Genomic DNA, 18,566 nt, shown 5'->3' with positions numbered 1-18,566 from the left:
TGTGCTGTTCCAGCTCCGCTCCCTCTGTACTCCAGCCAGCTGACATGCATGTTCACCTTACGTTAATGAAGCGGTGACATGGGAAAATCTGTTTTCCGGAGCCACACTGGCTTTTCCCCCTTAGTGCACTGTTGTGGTACAGGAGGTGTGCGAGGGGAACCCTTTAAATACTTGAAGCATCACCTAAAAGAAATGGCAGCTGTATATATGGGCACTGCGCATATGTTATGAGCAGCAGGAGCTGCCAATACATTTTTTTTTCCTTCTACGCACTCAGGTTGTCTTGTGACCTCTCCCTGCTTGATTTATTTGGCAGTTTCTCTCCGTGGGAAGGCAATGGGATGGGTGTGTTACAGCCTATGAATGTTCTGCTCTGTGCCAGCTTATTTGCATTCACTTTTATCTGATGAATATACCTGGTGTGTTTCTAAATGTCTGGAGTCGTTTCTGGTTGATGTAGCGCTACCTTGTACTGTGAACATTCTTCTGTGTCATGTTCAAATAAAAATTTAGATCTGTCAGGACTGTTTTTCTCCCAAAGGAAGTGAAATTAGTATGAGATTTTGTTTGGCTTATGTGGATGTATCCGGAATGTTCGCCATCTGATACGTTTGCATGTAGCTGAGAGCAAAGGCAGATTTTTTTTTTTATTTTTTTTTTTAACTGCATGTAGACAACTCAGTCAGTATGATGAATGAGTTTATTATTCTGTAAGGTGCTTATTATATTATGCTCCTCTTTGCCTTTATCTTTAGGGGGAAGTCTTTAACCACTTCAGGGATTGATTGCATTTGATTAGAGAGTAGTTTGTCTTTTGAATCCATTATCCTGGATGAAAGTCTGCAAGTCTATTCCGTTTTCTGATGCAGCCGAAATTGTGCCATGTGTGTATCATACGAATGTTGATCGAATGCACCGTTATTTCATAAGAGCCCCTCTGAATTGATGAGCGGCCTTTTCTCATAGAATTATAATGCTGGATTGCAGGTAGGGGTGGAAAAGAGCCTGTGGGCTCATCCTGCCCGCAGCAGCTTTCAAATAGTGCCATTTCCCTTCTGCGCCCTTCCTCTCAGCTCCTTCTTCCTTTGAAACTTGAAAATTCTGCTTCATCCTTTCATGAAAATAAGAAATTTTTCCTGGTTTGGTCACAAATGCTTCCCCTGTCTTCTGCCCCAGCTAGAGACCTTCTGCCCGGGAGATAGAGGAGTGGTGGGGAGTACTTTCCTTCTGGTCTCACATAACTGAGGGTGAGCCAGCTTTGGGAGGCGGGATAGGCTGGGTTACCTGGCAGGGGTGCTTGCAAGCCTCGCTTTTCATTGTTCTTTGAAATCATAACACCCTTTCTTTCTTCTAAACACAACCAACATGACTGTTCCCTGGCCAATGTAGTGTCTCTGCTCTGAAATGATGACCAGATTTACTTGGGAAGAGAATGTACAGGCTGATGTTCCCAAAGTTTAGTGTTACAGCGTCTTCCTGCAAGAGTGATGAGGTGATGGGGTGAGGATGGGGAGGAAGACCAGGTGGATACGTGCAATGTACCTGCAGCATCCAGCTCCTCTGAACTGTTTCCATGAGCTCTGATTTAATCTCCTAAGCTTCTACTTAGGTTTTCACTTCTCTGTGGGAACGCAGCATTTCTGAAGTGCCTGACTGACAGGGGAGGATTTAAGGAAAAAAAAAAGGCAGAGCCAGCTTCCAGGCAGTCTCACTAATTGCAGCTTATTATAAATTTAACAGATGAACTGTCAGTTTCTTGAAGGTGTGTGATCACCACCACCTTTTCTTCGATTCTGCGCTGGCTATAGAAAAAATTAACCTCTAAGGTGCTAAGCTAACATAGTGCATTTCATTGCTCAATAAGGTGTTCCTTGGTTTACAGTTTGCAGGCTTCCTTATTCCTTTTGTCACATCTTTGATAATATTGGCCTGTGGTCTAAAAGATATGTTTGGTGGGGTTTTTTCCCATCTTTGTATTTATTCAATGATTATTGTAGGAGGTATGCAAGAATTTTATCCTTCTCAGAGTCCGATTCCAGTGAGTGAAGCTTTTGCCTTTCAATAGAGTGGGTCATTTTATTAGCTGTTCCCCACAGATGTATAATTTGATAGGCAAAGTAGGACTGAAATAATACTTTTTATCACTCAAAATTTCTGGGTATTTCATAGCTTCTAAAATAAATTCTGTAACTTGAGAAGCTAAACATTTGTAAGTAGTTCATCTGTCTGATGTAAGATTTTTAAAGAAATATACATATAGCACTTTCTTTAAAGTTTTTGGAAAGCATCCTGATTTTCTGGGTTGGTGGTAGCTTTTCCTCCTGTTCTTGTGATTCGTTGTGTCATGCAATCCTTGTATCATCATAGACCCTTTGCATTGTCAAAACCCTACATAAAATCTCTGCTTCTCTTTTAATTTAAATGTCTGAATCATGCTTAGATTTTATGTTGGCTGTGTTTCTGTTGTGTGACTGAGCTGGAGGAAGGCACGCCTGGGCAGCTTTGCTTAGACCTCTGCCTGTCAACCAGCCGTTCAAAGAGATGTTTTGACCCTGAAAGCTGATGTCTGTATGGTGTGTGCTGGCCAGCACTGGCTGCAGAGTCACCTCTCCCTCTTTCTTGCCCTGTTTATTCCCATGCAAAAAACAATTTCAGGGGTACCAGCCACCTGGCCCACCTCTGGTTTGATCCTTTTGGTGAACTTTCAGCGGCAGGAAATGGAGGAAAATCATATGTCTATTTGAAAGTGATGATGCAAAAAGAGGGAACGACTGAAGCTGAGCAATTTCTAAGAAAGCAAATAAAAGCATCAGCAGAGAGGTCAGAAGCTAGGGAGGGGACAGAGGCAAGTAAAGATCTTTCTCTGGTAAATTTAATTCACACTTTTTGCTAGATGTAAACAATAGCTTAGGAGAAACACTGCTCGGAATACATAGTAAATGATGTTGCCAGGATACTTCCTGATCATGTTAATTAAACTGTCCCACAGATTTGGCTTAATTACTGCATAATTTGCATATTGGAAATGATGGTACGCCTTACTAAAGAAAGCTATTCTGTTAGGAGAAAAAACATTGTACTTGAATTAATTTCCAGGGGAAGGAGTCTCTAGACTCATATAATGACGTATCTGGAAAATAAAGTTAAGATTTTTGATAACGAATTTACATATATCTCATTCCCTTTTGCAAGATTACATTTTATGCTTGTTCCACTAAGTTCCTCAGAGACCTCATCGCAACAGCCTTCCTCTTGTTGGCTATTTCTTTAATTACAAGAACAACTGTTGCTTTCAAGGTTGCTGGTGGTGAAACAGGTATTAGTTGACTTGTGTAAAGTGGCAGAATATTTGTCTTGAGGCCCACATTTGATACTGCATTTGTGGTGGTGGTGGTGACGCACTTCACCACCCTTCCAAGTTAAACTCACTATTAAGCTATTAGTTTCTCCTTGTCTTGTTTTGTGTTGTTTGGGTTTTTTTTTTTAAATTTCTGACATGACTCTGGCATCTTACTTGTGGAGGCCCTAGGCCAAATGGAGAAATGCAGAACTATCTCTTTGCTCTTCCAGTCTGAGGGCAGGTGTTGCTGGTGGACACTCTGCTTGGCGGCCTCGGGCCATCCTGGGTGCCTGGCGGGATGGTGGAAGTAGCCATGTGCCTTTGTAATGCTGAAAAAAGAGGATTTTGCATCTTCATTTCTGCCAGGATAATTTTATAGCTCCTGCCCCTGCTGTTGCTTTGAGTTCAGTGATGTTCCTGCAGCCGTGTTTAAATGCAGGACTGTGATAGTTCTTTGGAAAAAGAAGAGAAAACGTCAAAATTCCTGCATGAAGTAAGACAAGATAGAAACTGTTTTGTATTGGGAAAAATCTTCTGAATACAGCAATTTCCCAATTTAGACTGCTCATTGCTTTGGATGATATTGTTGCTAGGATATGCATTTCCAATGTGGCTTCTACTTTTTAATTATTTTTTGATCTGCTTTTAAACAGGTGATCATAAACAGCACAATCACACCTAATATGACCTTCACTAAAACATCGCAGAAGTTTGGCCAGTGGGCGGACAGCAGAGCAAATACTGTGTTTGGTTTGGGCTTTCCCTCCGAGCAGCAGCTGACAAAGGTAACAGGGCTCACTGAATTTCTGCAAAGGCTGTCTTGTTTCTTGTTAATTTAGAGTTGCATATTCCCATCCAGCCACTTCTGAGCTGCATGCTTCTGCAAGTCCTCTTCACCCATGCAAGCTGCCCATCTCCTGTAATTACCCAATGTCTGTATATACAGAAGCAGGCAGTATTGCAAACGGTAGTCAAAACTACAACTTAAATCTGACTGCTGACGATGGTACTAGTGCGGTGATCTCGATGGTATCATGCCCAACATGGCTGAAAGCATTTGTGTTTTCAGATATTTACAGAAACAACCTGAACTCTGCAGTATTTTTTGGCATCTCCCTGGCCTATGTGCTCATTTCAGCTGACAGTGGCACCGACAGCAAAGGGAACCACTGATATGCCAGGACTGTTGACATTAGGGCTGCCTAATGTGTCTGAAGGAAGAGAGTTGCTGTCCCAGCCTCAGAAATGTGCATTTTGATGGCCTGCTGCCACTGGTAGCTAACCAAGGTAAAGGAGTTGCCAGCCCCCCAGGGCTTGCTGGTGCCCTGGTTTTGCAGATACCACTGCTGGTGGGGCCGTGCTTTCAGGGGGCTCGGTAAACCGATCTGGGTTGAGATAATATTGCATTTTTGGCATTTCAGCTCAGTGGTGTGATTTGCAGAGCTGACCTAAAGCTTCTTTATCACAGACCTGAGGAGGTGGCAGTGAGCAGTGGCAGGGACGGGGGATGAGTAGCCGGGGAGGTCTGATGCCGGGTTTGCTGGCAGAGCTGCCAGAGAGCAAACTTGCTCAGAGAGCAAACTTGGCCGTGGGTTTGGTATTAATGCAACACTTCCCTGGACCAGGGACTGACTGCAACAGCAGGCTTGTAAAGCCTAGAGCTGCCTCTTGTAATGAATAACCAGCAGTTTAAAATACGTCCTCTGTCATTAGACTAGTGGTCTTGTCAAGTGCCCATCAAGCAGCTGAGATGTTTGTTTGTTCATGTAGTAAAAAAACCCCTACTTATCTAACACATAGTTGACACCTGAAGCATGGCTACTTGGCACTGGGTTTTGTCAGTTAAAATTGTGTCCTTGGGCATGGCACAGAGTCTCTCGTGTTGCTGTCCTCTTGTGAGCTTTGATAAGAAAAGAGTCAGGAGAACAAGATGTTTCTTGTAGTGTCTAAAATAGCAATGGCAGACCATTGCAACAGAAGGAGGACTTTTCCATCAACTGGGTTGTTATAGGAATTTATTTTACTAAGTTTGCTTTACTGAGTTTTTACAATTTCCAGAGAACTGCATTTTTTGCAAGTATTTCTTAAAGGTAAAGCATATTTTACCTTTCATGTTAAATTATTTTTTGATTTGGGATGTCCATAAAGGTACCATGGCAATAATCTGCTCTTCTAGGATGCTAAGGCCACCCAATCAATCACATGTAAAACTGTTTTTTAAAAATGAGGCGCTGGTGATGGTTATGTTTTATGATGCTTACTCAAGTGTAGAGGACTGCTCATTTCACTTACGCATATTCTCCACTCCTGCGGCAGAGCTGCTCATAGTAAGTAGTATGGGAATATGGGAGGATTAAGGTGGACCTAGGGCAATGGTTTGTTTTGAGTAACAGATAAGCATGATACAATGCAACCTTTGGACACCAAATAAAAGAATTAGCACCGTTGGATAGTAATTTTTAATCCCGGATTACTGAGGTCACACCGCTGCAACGTGACAGGTGACCCCACAGTACGTCAGTGCTGACTGGGGTTAAACATGCACCATGCGCCGCATGGAGCAGGTGGTGCTGAGGCTGGCTCAGGAGACAAGAGGTATAACAAGGCACAAGGTACATTTGGAGGTCCTTGCACCCTCATCAGAGAGATTTTACCATATTCTCCAAAACTGTCCAAACACGTACTTTGAATAAATTTAATGCTGGTATCAGAAAGCAGCTCTTTAATGTTCGTGTGGCCAGACTACAGCCAACGTGAAAAACATGTTATGTGGGCACAGGGGCCTCCGCATCAGCTGTGTTTCTCTCCAGATCAGTTTGCACATCTGTTTGCACTGCAAGATCTGCTGAAGAACCCACTGCTGATAATACAGCCTTCTACTTGCAGGAAAAGCTTTCCAAAGCAGCAGACTTTTTTCTGGTCAGAATATCAAAGGGGAGCTTAAGGAGAGCACTTCTGAAAATGGTTCGAGATGATCTGCTTAAAAAAAACCCAACTGACAGTTATCTAGCTGGAAAATGTAAGAAAACCTTCTATTACCACCACGCAAAGCAATGGGATGAAGATATCCCTTGTCATCCATGCTCCTCAGTTTAATTATTGAACCCTTAGTAAGAAAGATCAGAGGTGGCACAGAAATTACAGATGTGTAAGTGTATTGGGAACAGTAAAATCAAGTTTCATTTTATGTTAATATCATTATACTCTTATAAAAGATATAAATTAAAGCTTGCCAGTTTTATTGGAAATAACTGAAGCTTTTAGTCAGGAATTTGAAGAACACACTAAAACCCACTAAAGCAGAGATCGATTGCCCTGGCTTAAAATAAATAAATAAATAAATAAAGCTGAAAAATATCTGCTGAAAGCAATGAATAATAATGAGACAGGAGAAGAGGTTAGCACAACTGAAAACATCTGCATTTTTAAGTATATCGGTTGGCCTAATAAAAGGTAATGCCTCCTTCTAATGCCCTGCTTCTCTTGAGATACTTAAGCATTAATGCATACCTATAGGGAAAACCAGTTCAAATTAAACATGAGCCATTAATGAAAACTGCATTCAGTGACCTAGTAACCTAATTACCATTCACAGTGATTGGGAGAATCCCAGGGCTTAAAGTTGATGTCCTACTCAGGGTCCTTCTCCCCTCTTGCAGGACTCATGACCTTCCTTCCCCCCCTTCCTACCCCGTGCCTCAGAAAGGTCTCAAGACATTATTCAAACATTGCTACAGCCAAATCGAAACAGGAATCAAAGGAGAATTAATGGTGTGCCAGGGTGTGATGAAGAGGCAGGGCTGGTGCTGTAAAGGTAGTGACGTATTTTGCACATGAAGCAGTTAAATAAAATGTCTGCTATCATTCAGGATGCTTCCACACAGACATGCTGTCTGAGGAGCTGTAGGTAGTCAAGGGCATAGGGACAACGATTTATACAGGTGAGAAACCCAGTACGCCCAGACTTTGCACATCATAAAGCAACTGCATCCAGCATCTGGGAAGCACTGGACTTTATTTCTATGCATCCGTGCACACATTATGAGTGCTATATTTGCCAGGTGCTGTGTTGCAGGGGAGAAAGCTTGGAGCAGAGCCCCCAGCACACAACGCAGCCGCCCCTGGCCCAACCAGCATCGCATCCGTGCTGGCAGCGCACTGGCGGTACTAGAGCAAATTACCACTTTCTGGAGTAACAGTCTTGTTTGCTGCTGATCTGCCCAGTACTAAGGGCTTATCCATAGAAAACCGTGGGCAAAACAACGTGTGCGTCATGGGTCACGGCACGGCGGTGCTCCCCAACGGGAACGTTGCATCACCCAGCCTTCGGCGAACCAAGAGGGTGATGAAATATTTATGAGACTGCTTTGGGTGGGAGCAGCTGTTTCATCTGATAGTGGTACAATTTGTCAGTAGGAGACGTAAAATGTAGTGCCAGATCAGGAGCTTAAAATTTACACATAGAAAATAATGCTTTTTGATGTATAAAATGCTAAGGTCTATTTAAATATATATATATTTCTCCAGGTGACAAGCTGGCTGCAGAGAATTCGTGCAATGCACAGGAGCATCCTTGAGTCCCCATTAAATTTCACTGGCCAAGACTTGTAATCAAACAGTGCTTGTGGGCTGCAGCAGCCTTAGACTAAAAGGCTTCACAAGTGTTGGTAGCAGCGAATCTTTTCCATATTGCAGCTTAGTCTCACAGCTTCCTGGGGCATGGGAAGACACGTCATATAAACCATGATGGGCTATTGAAGTGGTGTTTAGTTGGCGTTTCTCCTACTCCAGTCTTTATATTGCTAATTTTGGGGAACTTTGTCTGCCTGAGGACGAGGGTGGAGGAAATGGGAGCTGAAGGGAGTAAAGATGGAAGGAGAAGGAGCATGATGATTTTTTGGGGTGGTTTTGGGTATTTATACATGCATTGGCCCTCAAGACCACATTTACCAAGTTTTCATTTACTAAACAGAAGATTATTTCATCTTTTTAACTAGCACTCCCTATTGTTGAAATGTTTTGATATCTCAAAGTCAACTTAGATCCTGGAGGTGGCATATGATTTTGTAGTATCCATTATTTGTGAGTTATTTATGTTTGGGACAAAAGAAATCAAGTACTAGAGAGAAAGCATCTCTCTAATTTCTGCCAGTGATTAGACACTGTGGCCATGCCATCACTCTCAGAGATGGCCTCGGGATCTGGGTAGCTTCAGAAACGCCTGGTCTGCTGCTGTAGCAATTAGCGTTGGTAATGCTACACAAGTCTGGGCTGTCACCACCATGTTGCTGCGCTCAGAAGAGTAATCAAGTGAAAGGCTTTAATTTCATAACAAGCCAAGTGATCCTCCGTAGCTTTCAAAAATAGACTGTTAATAAAATCTAGCAGGTATTAATTAGCTAAGAATGAAAAAGAAGTGGCAGCAGAACACTACGGACTGACTGTTTCCAAGTGTATGGCGTAAACAAAAACCAGAGACAGTCTTTCACCACCGTTACACCGTTACAGCTGTCTTAACGTTTGTAACAGCAACAAGAATGAAGGGTAATATTTTGACTCTTAAAGCAGAAGATCTGTCACTGAGATGGTGACAGGTTCAGTTATTTGTGTTTGTTTCTAAAAGCAAATGTGTTAAATACATATGTTGGTAAACTAGAGACATGACTGAAATCTATTGTGCAATGAGATCATTATTGGTTTTATAAAGAAGATTAGCTTTTGCCAGTCGTATACAATTTTTTATTATGGAAATGTGGAAAAATGCCCTTTTCTTCTCAGTTCACAATTTTTCACAGCAGTCTCCTGTGTGGTTTATGAAGATAGCTGCAAAAAAAAAATAATTGATAGATCACTTCCAATTCTTTTTGTCTTTTCATATTTCATATAGTCCATGAAGAACCTTCATAAATTTTTCATACTTGCCCATAAAGATTTATTGTAAAAGAGAGACTCAAAACAGCCCTTTACTATTTGCAAGAAACCCAAGTGTAGAACTTACTGTTGGTACAATATTTTAGAAATAATCAGTTTCTTATAGCTGTTTTGTCACAGCAGGAGGTACATTTTGTGTAAAGCTGGAGTTAAATCACTTAAGGCGAAAATGTAATGTAGTTATTCCTAATGATCTTTATAGTGCTACAAAGGTAATCAAGTCATTTGTGTGTGTGTAGTGACTGCACATGTCATCAGATAGCAACTACTGCCATCCAAGAGCACGTACTTTGCATACGCAATTTCAGCTGTTGTATAGACAACAGCTGGATTCGAGAGTTCAATCTTCATTCATAAGCATCGTCACAATTCATAGTCCACGCCTGAAATTTCACCCAGCTTTGAGAATGTGCTCATCCATCTGATTTAAGAATCATGTATGTGTGTTTGGTGGAAATTTCCATTTGTGTGTTATACAAAACACAGGTGCCTCCACATATAAATCCAGATTTCTCTTACACCAGTTGGAGACGATTTATCAGTCTTTACAGTCCCAGTATTTTACTGAGAGAGGGCATGCTAAATACCTGCTGTAAATCTGAAAGTTAGAAGATTAATAAGTGGATAATGATTCTTCCCACTCCTTGACTATAAAATGTGATGGGTTTTTCATGCTTTTATTTACAGTTTTGTCATAAGTGTTCTGAATTATCCAAGGATATAATGGCAATCCTCTCATTCACAAACTGTGCAATAAAAAACATCTGTTTATATTTTTACTTTTAATATGTCTTTCCTTTCTAGCATTTCAAGTTTCTCAAAACGCAGGCAAGCAAGACCAAGCTGCTTTAGCAGAAAGACAGAGTTATCCATTCTTATAGTGGATACATCTTAATTAAAAAAATAAATTATGTATTATGCCTTTTCTTCTATCTTTGCAATCCTTCTTTTAAAACTTGAAACACTGTTTAAAGTGTTTAAAGCCCTGCAACCCTGACTGGATGTGATAATACTCGTATTTCAAAAGTGCCAGACTAGCTTAGGAGTAGCTGTCCTACAGCAACTTGTAGAGATTGGGATCATTATTTTTCATCTTTATCTTTCCTTTCCCCTGGCTCCCTCAGTTTGATATAACCATCTTACAGGAAGCATTCCAGCCTTTCCCTGAAGTCTTCTACATTTATTTTTGCCAGTAATAAGAAAATTAGACCAGAAAAGCTCTTTTTTTCATATGGCTCCATCATACATTCTGAGCTACCTTCTTCTCATTTTTTCTATATCTTGATAATCCCTTGCTTGCATTCTGCAGATGAGCTCATTTGCATTCTTTAATTTAATTGACTGGCTCTTAGGAATAGAAGCCATTGATAATTTTTTTATCCAAACATATGTCTTTTATGCTTTCAACTTTAATAGACTGTCAACACCAAGTAAGACAGAGGAGGGGGAGGAAATAAACAAAACCAACTCAAACCAGGAGACACTAATAGCTCCTTTTTCTCCATGGGTTTTTACTGTGATTGGCCAGAACTACAGAGATGTCCCTCTTTTAGAAACACCCCCGTTCCTTTTGAAAGAACCTCCCTGCCAAAGACTTTAAATGTTTTTTCTTGCCAAAATTTTTAAATTATCAAAATCAGTTGTTCAGTTTTGGAGACCTATGAACCATATAAAGACAGTAATCTGAACAGTTTAATAGATGATATATCATTTTAATAAATATCTTTCATGCTTTTTCCAGTTTGCAGAGAAATTCCAAGAAGTAAAAGAAGCTGCCAAACTAGCGAGAGACAGATCTCAAGAGAAAATTGAGACCTCAAGCAATCATTCCCAGGTTTGTAATTTAGCTTTAATACCTGTACGTATACAGGATAAATAATTTGAAGTTAAATTTTCTAATGGACTGTACCAGCTTCCGGCAGCAAGCTTAAACTATATAAAATGAAGATTGCTGAAGGTAATTGTCAGCTGCTGGACATTAGCATTGTCAGAGGAATATTTTTCATCCATCCATGCTCTTTGCCTTCATTTAAATCTAATTTTTTTCAGCAGTTCTTGAGCTGTTATATAATAACAGGGAAGGCTATACATCTCTTGATTTGTACTGTTACACATAGTTTGGGTCACTGGAAAGTAAGCCGGTGTAGTGCTTCAGCAGACAGTAAATGAGATTCATTGGGGTACTTCTTTTTGTCATCTGCCTAAAATACTTTTGTAGGAGTTTGGTTTGCCAATGGAGAGAGTGACTTTGTGGCCGCAGTGTTTCATTGCCTAGGTGTGACTACGGACAGCTGTGGTGTGGGAACAGAGACAGTGCTTTAGTGAGTCGTTGGAAGAAGCTTGTTTTGGATATTTGCACAGTACGCTTTTCTAGGCAGCACACCCTGATATAGCCAAGTGCCTCTCTGTCCAGGGAGATCTGGGTTTCTTACAAAATGAAGAAGTTGAATGTTGTCCCAACCTCTCCGTATGTTTGACTGTAATTTCCTATGGATTGCGTTAGGTAAGAATGAACCCTGTTCAGTGGGTGTTCTTGGCCTGGGCTAATGTTCGGAGGAAAGTTAGATGAATTTTGATAAGAGAGGAATTCAGATGCATGATCAGAAAAAAGCTGCTGAATGCTCTTAGTCTTGCAACTAACCCCTTTTGTGGGGTTCACAAATATCGGTCTGAGAGGCTGACTTTGGATACTCATTTTTTAAAGACTTTCGTCATGGCCTTTATGGTTCACTTTGTTCTCTGTTGGTGATCAGCACCAAGCAGTGTATGAATGGCATCTCTCTGGAGGAGCAGTATCTTCTTTTTTTTATTTTTGGTTCGGATTTTGTGTGCTTCCAGGTGCGCTGTATTGTTTCATTATCTTGAAAAAACCTAAACAACCTTTAGAAAACATAAGCCTTGTCCGTTAAAACACTTTAAAAAAATTTTTTGGACACTTTAAACTTCCATTTTGTGTATGATTATAATTTTTTCATTCTTTTTAAACAGACCAGCTTTGCAGCCAAGATGTAAAGAGTATGTGGTTGCTACCACTGTTCTGCCAGCTCAGCATACGTAGCCTAGGTCTCAGCAGGGAGGTGTGGGATCAAGATTACAAAGAAATTGGTGTTGTGGTGTTGCAGGAGATATCCAGTGTTCATTTCTGTGTTGTGCTGCAGGAATCTGGACGTGAAACACCATCTTCCACTCGAGCATCTAGTGTGAACGGGACAGATGATGAGAAGGCATCACACAGTGGTCCTGCTGAGGCACACCTCAAGTCTGAGAATGATAAATTAAAAATTGCTCTAGCCCAAAGGTGAAGTTCCTTTAATACCTGAAATGCACTGGAATAGCATGCTGTAATTATCTGATGGCTAATGAAATTATTCAAATGTAACTGCATTAATTTAAAATGATGCAGCAGAATGGGTGAATGAGCAGATTTTAGCAAGTACCTTCTGGTATCCAGTTGAGAGATATTTACCATGTAGGTTTTTTCCTGGTGTAGTTCATGATGAAGTAAGATCTCTTTTATTCTGCTGATGCCAACTCTTATAACCACCTTCGTTTGTGAAGTTTTAGAGCTACAGAAATAACATTAAAGCCATGGGGGAGCAATTGCTACTGATAACATGTGAAACCAATCTCTCTTCCTCTTTGAGTTTGCTACATTTACTTTGATGAAAATAGATATGGATATTTAAAATTATAAAAGGGAATGAACTCAACCATGAAAAGTTGAAGTGAGAAATATAATTTCACTGGGCTGCTTTGAAGTCTTAGGGGGATGTTTCTAAAGCTGTGGACAATGCCCCTTGAAGTCACATTTTTTGCTATGATAAATTATTTGAAAATGCTGAGAAGAGTAATTTGCAGCCTTAGTGAAAATACAGGCGCTGGAATATGCAAAGTTACAACATTAAAATAGAATAATTCTCTACTGGGATCTTGCCTTGTCTGCCTCTTGCATGTGAATGTATCTGTGAATGGAAAGAAAATCCAACAGGATCAAGCCACTCTTAAAAAGCTATTTAAAAAATAAGGCAGCAGCACCATAAGCAGTGTTACCCAGTGAGCAATTCTAAGGTTGCATATATTGTATTTGAAGTACATCATCTCTCTTTATTGACATTTCAATAGCGTAACCTATTTCAAATCATAACGTTTGCTCATTCCTCCTGCTGAAGACACCTCCACAGGCAAGTAGCAACAAGCACGTAGGGAGTTTCAAAGCCTTCCTTCCATTCACTCTCTAATCTTGGGCTCTACGCTGCCGCTTGAAGCTTTGGGGAATGAGTAGTTTCATTCTTCAGCATTATGTAACACTTTTATATTGAAGGCTGAGCATTAAAAAAAAAATCAACTGTAGATGGTGTCAGCCCCCTGGCATCTTCTGTTCGGAAATATCGTACCATCTGCAAATGTGTAGAGTCGCTCTGCTGCACGGGTCCCACGTCCGCAGGCCCGCACTGCAGCGGGTGCTCAGCGAGGCACAGCCCCGCAGCTCTGCAGGTGAGCGCAGGCCGTGCGCAGTGCCGGAGTAAAACCCCTGTCTGCAGATGGTGGGGATCCGAGCTGTCAGCTTAACCCTACAGCCTGCTTTGACAGCAGGACTTTTGTTCCAGACACACAGGTCACCGTCGCTGGAGTTGATAGATCCCTTTGTTTTGGCAGAGACAGTCAAATTAAGGCTTACGTTCTCCTTGGCCGGGCAATAGCTAAAGGCAATTACGTACATCTGAGTATTCCAGATCTTATAACAACAAATTATTGGTAAACGCACCCCATGAGTTTGCAGTCAGGTAAAGAATAATGAGCTGCAGGATTATAAGGTGAAGCCACCTAATGGTGCCCTGTTTTTCTCAGTTCATCCAATGTGAAGAAGTGGGAGACGGAGCTGCAGACACTGCGAGAGAGCAACGCCCGGCTGACCACGGCGCTGCAGGAGTCCGCAGCCAGCATCGAGCACTGGAAGAAGCAGTTCTCAGCCTGCAAGGAGGAAAACGACCAGCTCAGGAGCAAGGTAGCAGAGCGTACGCACAGGAGAGCCGTCTCTTCCAGCCTGCTCCTCCCGCCATTGCTCTTTCTCTTGGGTTTCTGCTGCTTTATCTTTGATTTTATCTTTGAAAGGGAGGTGGACGGGGAGAGGGGGTTAAGGCAGCCGCTTCCCTCTGCACACAGCGGGCAGGGAAGTTCAAAGGGCCGCGGATCAGCGGGAGGACTGGTGCTGCCACATCACGTGAAGCTCCCTGCCTCTTGATTTGGGAGACTTGGTGTCAGCAGGGGTTGCTGGCTGCAGTGGTGAAGCGGAAAGGTTTTAAAAGCGGGATTACTATTGCGTATCTCTTTCAAAGCTCACTTAAACACTGCCAAATGATGACTGAGCAGAAGGCGCGGCTATGGCCTGGTTATCCACAGGAAACCAAGCTGGGAACCGCTCAGTATTAGAAGCAAATCCCAAGGGTGGGCAGGGGAATGAGGACATGAGTTATGCCCTCAGCACTGCGGGCTGTGAGCTGGGGGGTCCTCTGGTGCTATTGGCGGGCGCATCTCATCCAGAAACCTGCCAAGAGACATTGTCAAAAGCCTTTTCCCCTCCGTTACTGAGCACAGCGTTTCTCAGTAGCGTAAGACTGAGGGTGAGTAGTCACTACAGCGGAGAACAATTCAGAAGTTTAAATTTTTAAAGCCTCGGGTTAGAGTAGTCATTTGTACTGTCCCTCAAGTAATACTGTGCTGTCTGTTACAGCCCCACATGGGGTTGGCACCGACCTGGGCACGGGGAGCCTGGTTTCCGTGAGCACTGCTTGCAGGGATAATTTCACTCTATTCATTTTAAATGTCTTTGGAAAAGCTGTATACTTTTCCTGCTCACTTAGATGGAATACTGGGACATTTGGAGTAGAGATCAGATTGTATCAGTCTAGATTGGTTTTGTGTGGCAAGGTTTTGGTAGCGGGGGGGGGGGTGGGGGGTGGGGGTGGGTGTGTGTTACAGGGGTGGCTTCTGTAAGAAGCTGCTGGAAGCTTCCCCTGTGTTTGAGAGAGAGAGAGCCCATACCAGCCGGCTCTAAGACGGACCCGCTGCTGGCCAAGGCCGAGCCCATCAGCGGTAGTGGTAACGCCTCTGTGATAATATTTTTAAGAAGGAAAAAAAAAGTTGGGACGGAGAAAAACAGCGGCTGGAGTGAGGAGTGAGAACATGTAAGAGAAACAAGCCTGCAGACACCAAGGTCAGTGCAGAAGGAGGGGGAGGAGATGCTCCAGGCGCCAGAGCAGAGATTCCCCTGCAGCCCGTGGTGAAGACCCTGGTGAGGCAGGCTGTCCCCCTGCAGCCCAGGGAGGTCCATGGTGGAGCAGATTTCCACCTGCAGCCCGGGGAGGACCCCATGCTGGAGCAGGTGGGTTCCCGAAGGAGGCTGTGACCCTGTGGGAAGCCCGCGCTGGAGCAGGTTCCTGGCAGGACCTGCGGATCTGTGGAGAGAGGAGCCCACGGAGCAGGTTTTCTGGCAGGACTTGTGACCCCGTGGGGGACCCACGCTGGAGCAGTGTGCTCCTGAAGGACTGCACACCGTGGAAAGGACCCACGCTGGAGCAGTTCATGAAGAACTGCAGCCCGTGGGAAGGACCCACATTGGAGGAGTTCGTGGAGGACTGTCTCCCGTGGGTAGGACCCCACGCTGGAGCAGGGGAAGAGTGTGATGAGCCCTCGCCCTGAGGAGGATGAAGCAGCAGAAAATAACGTGTGATGACCATAAACCCCATCCCTGTCCCCCTGTGCCGCTGGGGGGGTTTGGTGGTGAAATCCAGGAGTGAAGTTGTACCCGGGAAGAAAGGAGGGGTGGTGGGAAGGTGTTCTGCGATTTCGTTTTATTTCTCATTACCTTGCTCTGGTTGATTTATAATAAATTGAGTTAATTTTCCCAAATTGAGTCTGTTTTGCCCGTGACGGTAATTAGTGAATGATCTCTCCTGTCCTTATCTCGACCCGCAAGCTCTTTGTTGTATTTTTCTCTCCTCTGTCCAGCTGAGGATGGGGTAGTGATAGAAACGGCTTTGGTGGGCACCTGGTGTTCAGTCAGGGTCAACCCATCACACAGTCTCATGAGGATTTTTTTTTGGTTTAGTGTTTGCTTTCAAAGAGGGAAAGAATTTTGTATCTTTTTGTATGTCAGTAGGCTGCAAATAGTATTTCAGCGTTGGAGGTGGCCTGGCTTGTCTGTCAGCACTGAAGATCTACATGGAGCAAGCTTTTTCCCAAGGCAGATACTGTCTATCTATTCGCGTGTATTTTAGGTGTGCACAACGATAATTCAGAGATCAAACCAGAGCTGTATTAACTGATGTTACATTAACAAACTGGTATTAGTTGTTATATGATTTGGGTTCCTATATCCAGTCTCTGTTGGATAGGGGAGAAGTGAGAGACTGGAACAGTATGTGTTAAGAAAATATCATCATTTGCAGTGTAATTTTTTACTTTTCTATACAGTTGCAGAGAAAAGTTGTTCTCATTAACTGATGAAACATGCCACATCTCAGCAGCTGTAGCCTCGATATGAAGAGATTATCAAAACACTGCCTTACTACAGCTGCAAAGTCATCATATTGGTGACTAGCCAGCCTGTGCAGCAACACAGTCTCTATAATGTGCTGCTTTTTTCTATACAGAGAGGTTTTCTGAGCTTTTCCCCCAGGTATGTTCCTTGCTCGGTGCTCAGGCTGCACCACTGCAGCGCCCTGGGAAGTTCCTTCTCCTTTATTAATTGGGTCAGAATTTTTTGCATGTTGCTCTACCTTCAAACGAGGGAAGTTATAAACCCAAAGCAACACAAAGCTGAGAATTAAAGTACATACTTCAATGAGCTGGCCCGTCGGCCAGTGGGAAGTACATCTCCTGGGAGCTAAGTCCAGAGCTGGCAGGAGGAGGTATGGAGAGAGCAAAGCACATCCCTGGGCGAGATAACAAAGCAGCATATGTTGCTCTGAACTGGTTCTTCCCCCAAAGTTTTGATGTTTTGTACTCTAGCTAGAATAACAGCAACCCCTGAGGAGGCAAAGCTGGGAGCGCTGGAGAGATTTCTTCCCCTTGCTGCGTTAAGAAAACCCATGCCTTGTAGTCTTGTGTTGGTTTCACAGAAGCGAAGTGCAAATTTTATCCCCAGCTCCACTTATTTTAGCAGCTCAGTGTTTTGTGTATTCCCGAGTACTTATATGAGATACTCTGTGAGAGAGAATAAATACGGTCCCAGGGCTTCCTAGTGGATGTGTAAATTGGCTCTTTTTAAGGAAAGAAGTGATAATTTGGTTGCAGTGAATCAAGTGCTATGATCTAGGAAACAGATCCGTGACAAATTAAAGTTGTCCATGCTTCCCTCTGCTCAGTGGAGCAATGCCCATTTACATCAGCTGTGTTCTGCCCCAGCTCTTCAGAAATCTGAAAAATTTCACCTTATGTCTGACATTTCTTAAAGATTGAAGAACTGGAGGAACAGTGCAATGAAATAAATAAAGAGAAGGAAAGAAATGCGCAACTGAGTAGACGTCTCCAGGAACTGGAAACAGAACTTCAGGACAAAGAGCTGGTAAGTGCCCTGGCCACAGAAATGACATGCTTTACAGTTTGAGTGGGTCTGTCAGCTCCTCACTTGGGGTGTAGATTTATGGACTGGCTCACCTACAACCAGAAGCTTCCCAATCTCTCAGGGTGTTGCCTGTTTCTAGATTTTCCATGTACAGCTCCTTAGCAACAGTTCGATAGATTTCTTCAGTCTCAGTTTCATGATGTGTTATGCGCTGTGACAGCACACTTTAATTTGGCAGTGGTTAACAAACATGATACTTTTATGTATACAACACTTTACTCCTAATAGAAGAGCTGGAGTGGTGAAACGTGTTGGCCAAAGCCAGGCAGATGTGTGCTGAGAACAGTTTTTGTTTGCCAGTCCCCATGCCCTGAATTTCCATAGACATCAGGACCGTTATTCAAAAGACATCATTTACAAAATAACTTGGCATTTGTGTAGTAAGTCCTGTTTCTTTTTCTGGGCGGCTTGTAGTCTTCAGTTTTGCCATTTTACAGTCTCCCTCTGATCTCAGGACTAATGCCAAGAGTGAGAAATTCACATTCATTTAGAGTACCCCAGTTTGTCATTTTTGACATACAAGATGTTCATTTTTCTAAGGAGACAGATGTTGATGGCTTGGAGCCCCTGAACAGTGGGGAAAATAATGGGATCCTTGGTTTTTTCCTTCATTGCAGTGACCAAATGCTCTGTGCTGGCTGAAGAGAAAAAGCTGTCAGCAAGTGCAGT

The 18,566-nt window shown here is 42.8% G+C and overlaps 1 protein-coding gene across 2 annotated transcripts in view; it reads left to right on the top strand.

Moving 5' to 3' along the window:
- Window positions 1-18,566, top strand: part of HOMER2 (homer scaffold protein 2) — a 65,904-nt gene that overhangs the window by 38,875 nt on the left and 8,463 nt on the right. For both annotated transcript variants that reach the window (XM_049812557.1, XM_049812558.1), the window contains 5 exons: window positions 3,994-4,125; window positions 11,013-11,105; window positions 12,430-12,569; window positions 14,120-14,276; window positions 17,727-17,837. In XM_049812557.1, coding sequence (XP_049668514.1) covers window positions 3,994-4,125; window positions 11,013-11,105; window positions 12,430-12,569; window positions 14,120-14,276; window positions 17,727-17,837 — 633 coding nt within the window. The remainder of the gene's footprint in view (window positions 1-3,993; window positions 4,126-11,012; window positions 11,106-12,429; window positions 12,570-14,119; window positions 14,277-17,726; window positions 17,838-18,566) is intronic.

The sequence above is a fragment of the Accipiter gentilis genome, chromosome 10 (assembly GCF_929443795.1).
Source record: "Accipiter gentilis chromosome 10, bAccGen1.1, whole genome shotgun sequence".
Taxonomy (NCBI): domain Eukaryota; kingdom Metazoa; phylum Chordata; class Aves; order Accipitriformes; family Accipitridae; genus Astur; species Astur gentilis.
This window is presented reverse-complemented; position numbering and strand designations above follow the sequence as displayed.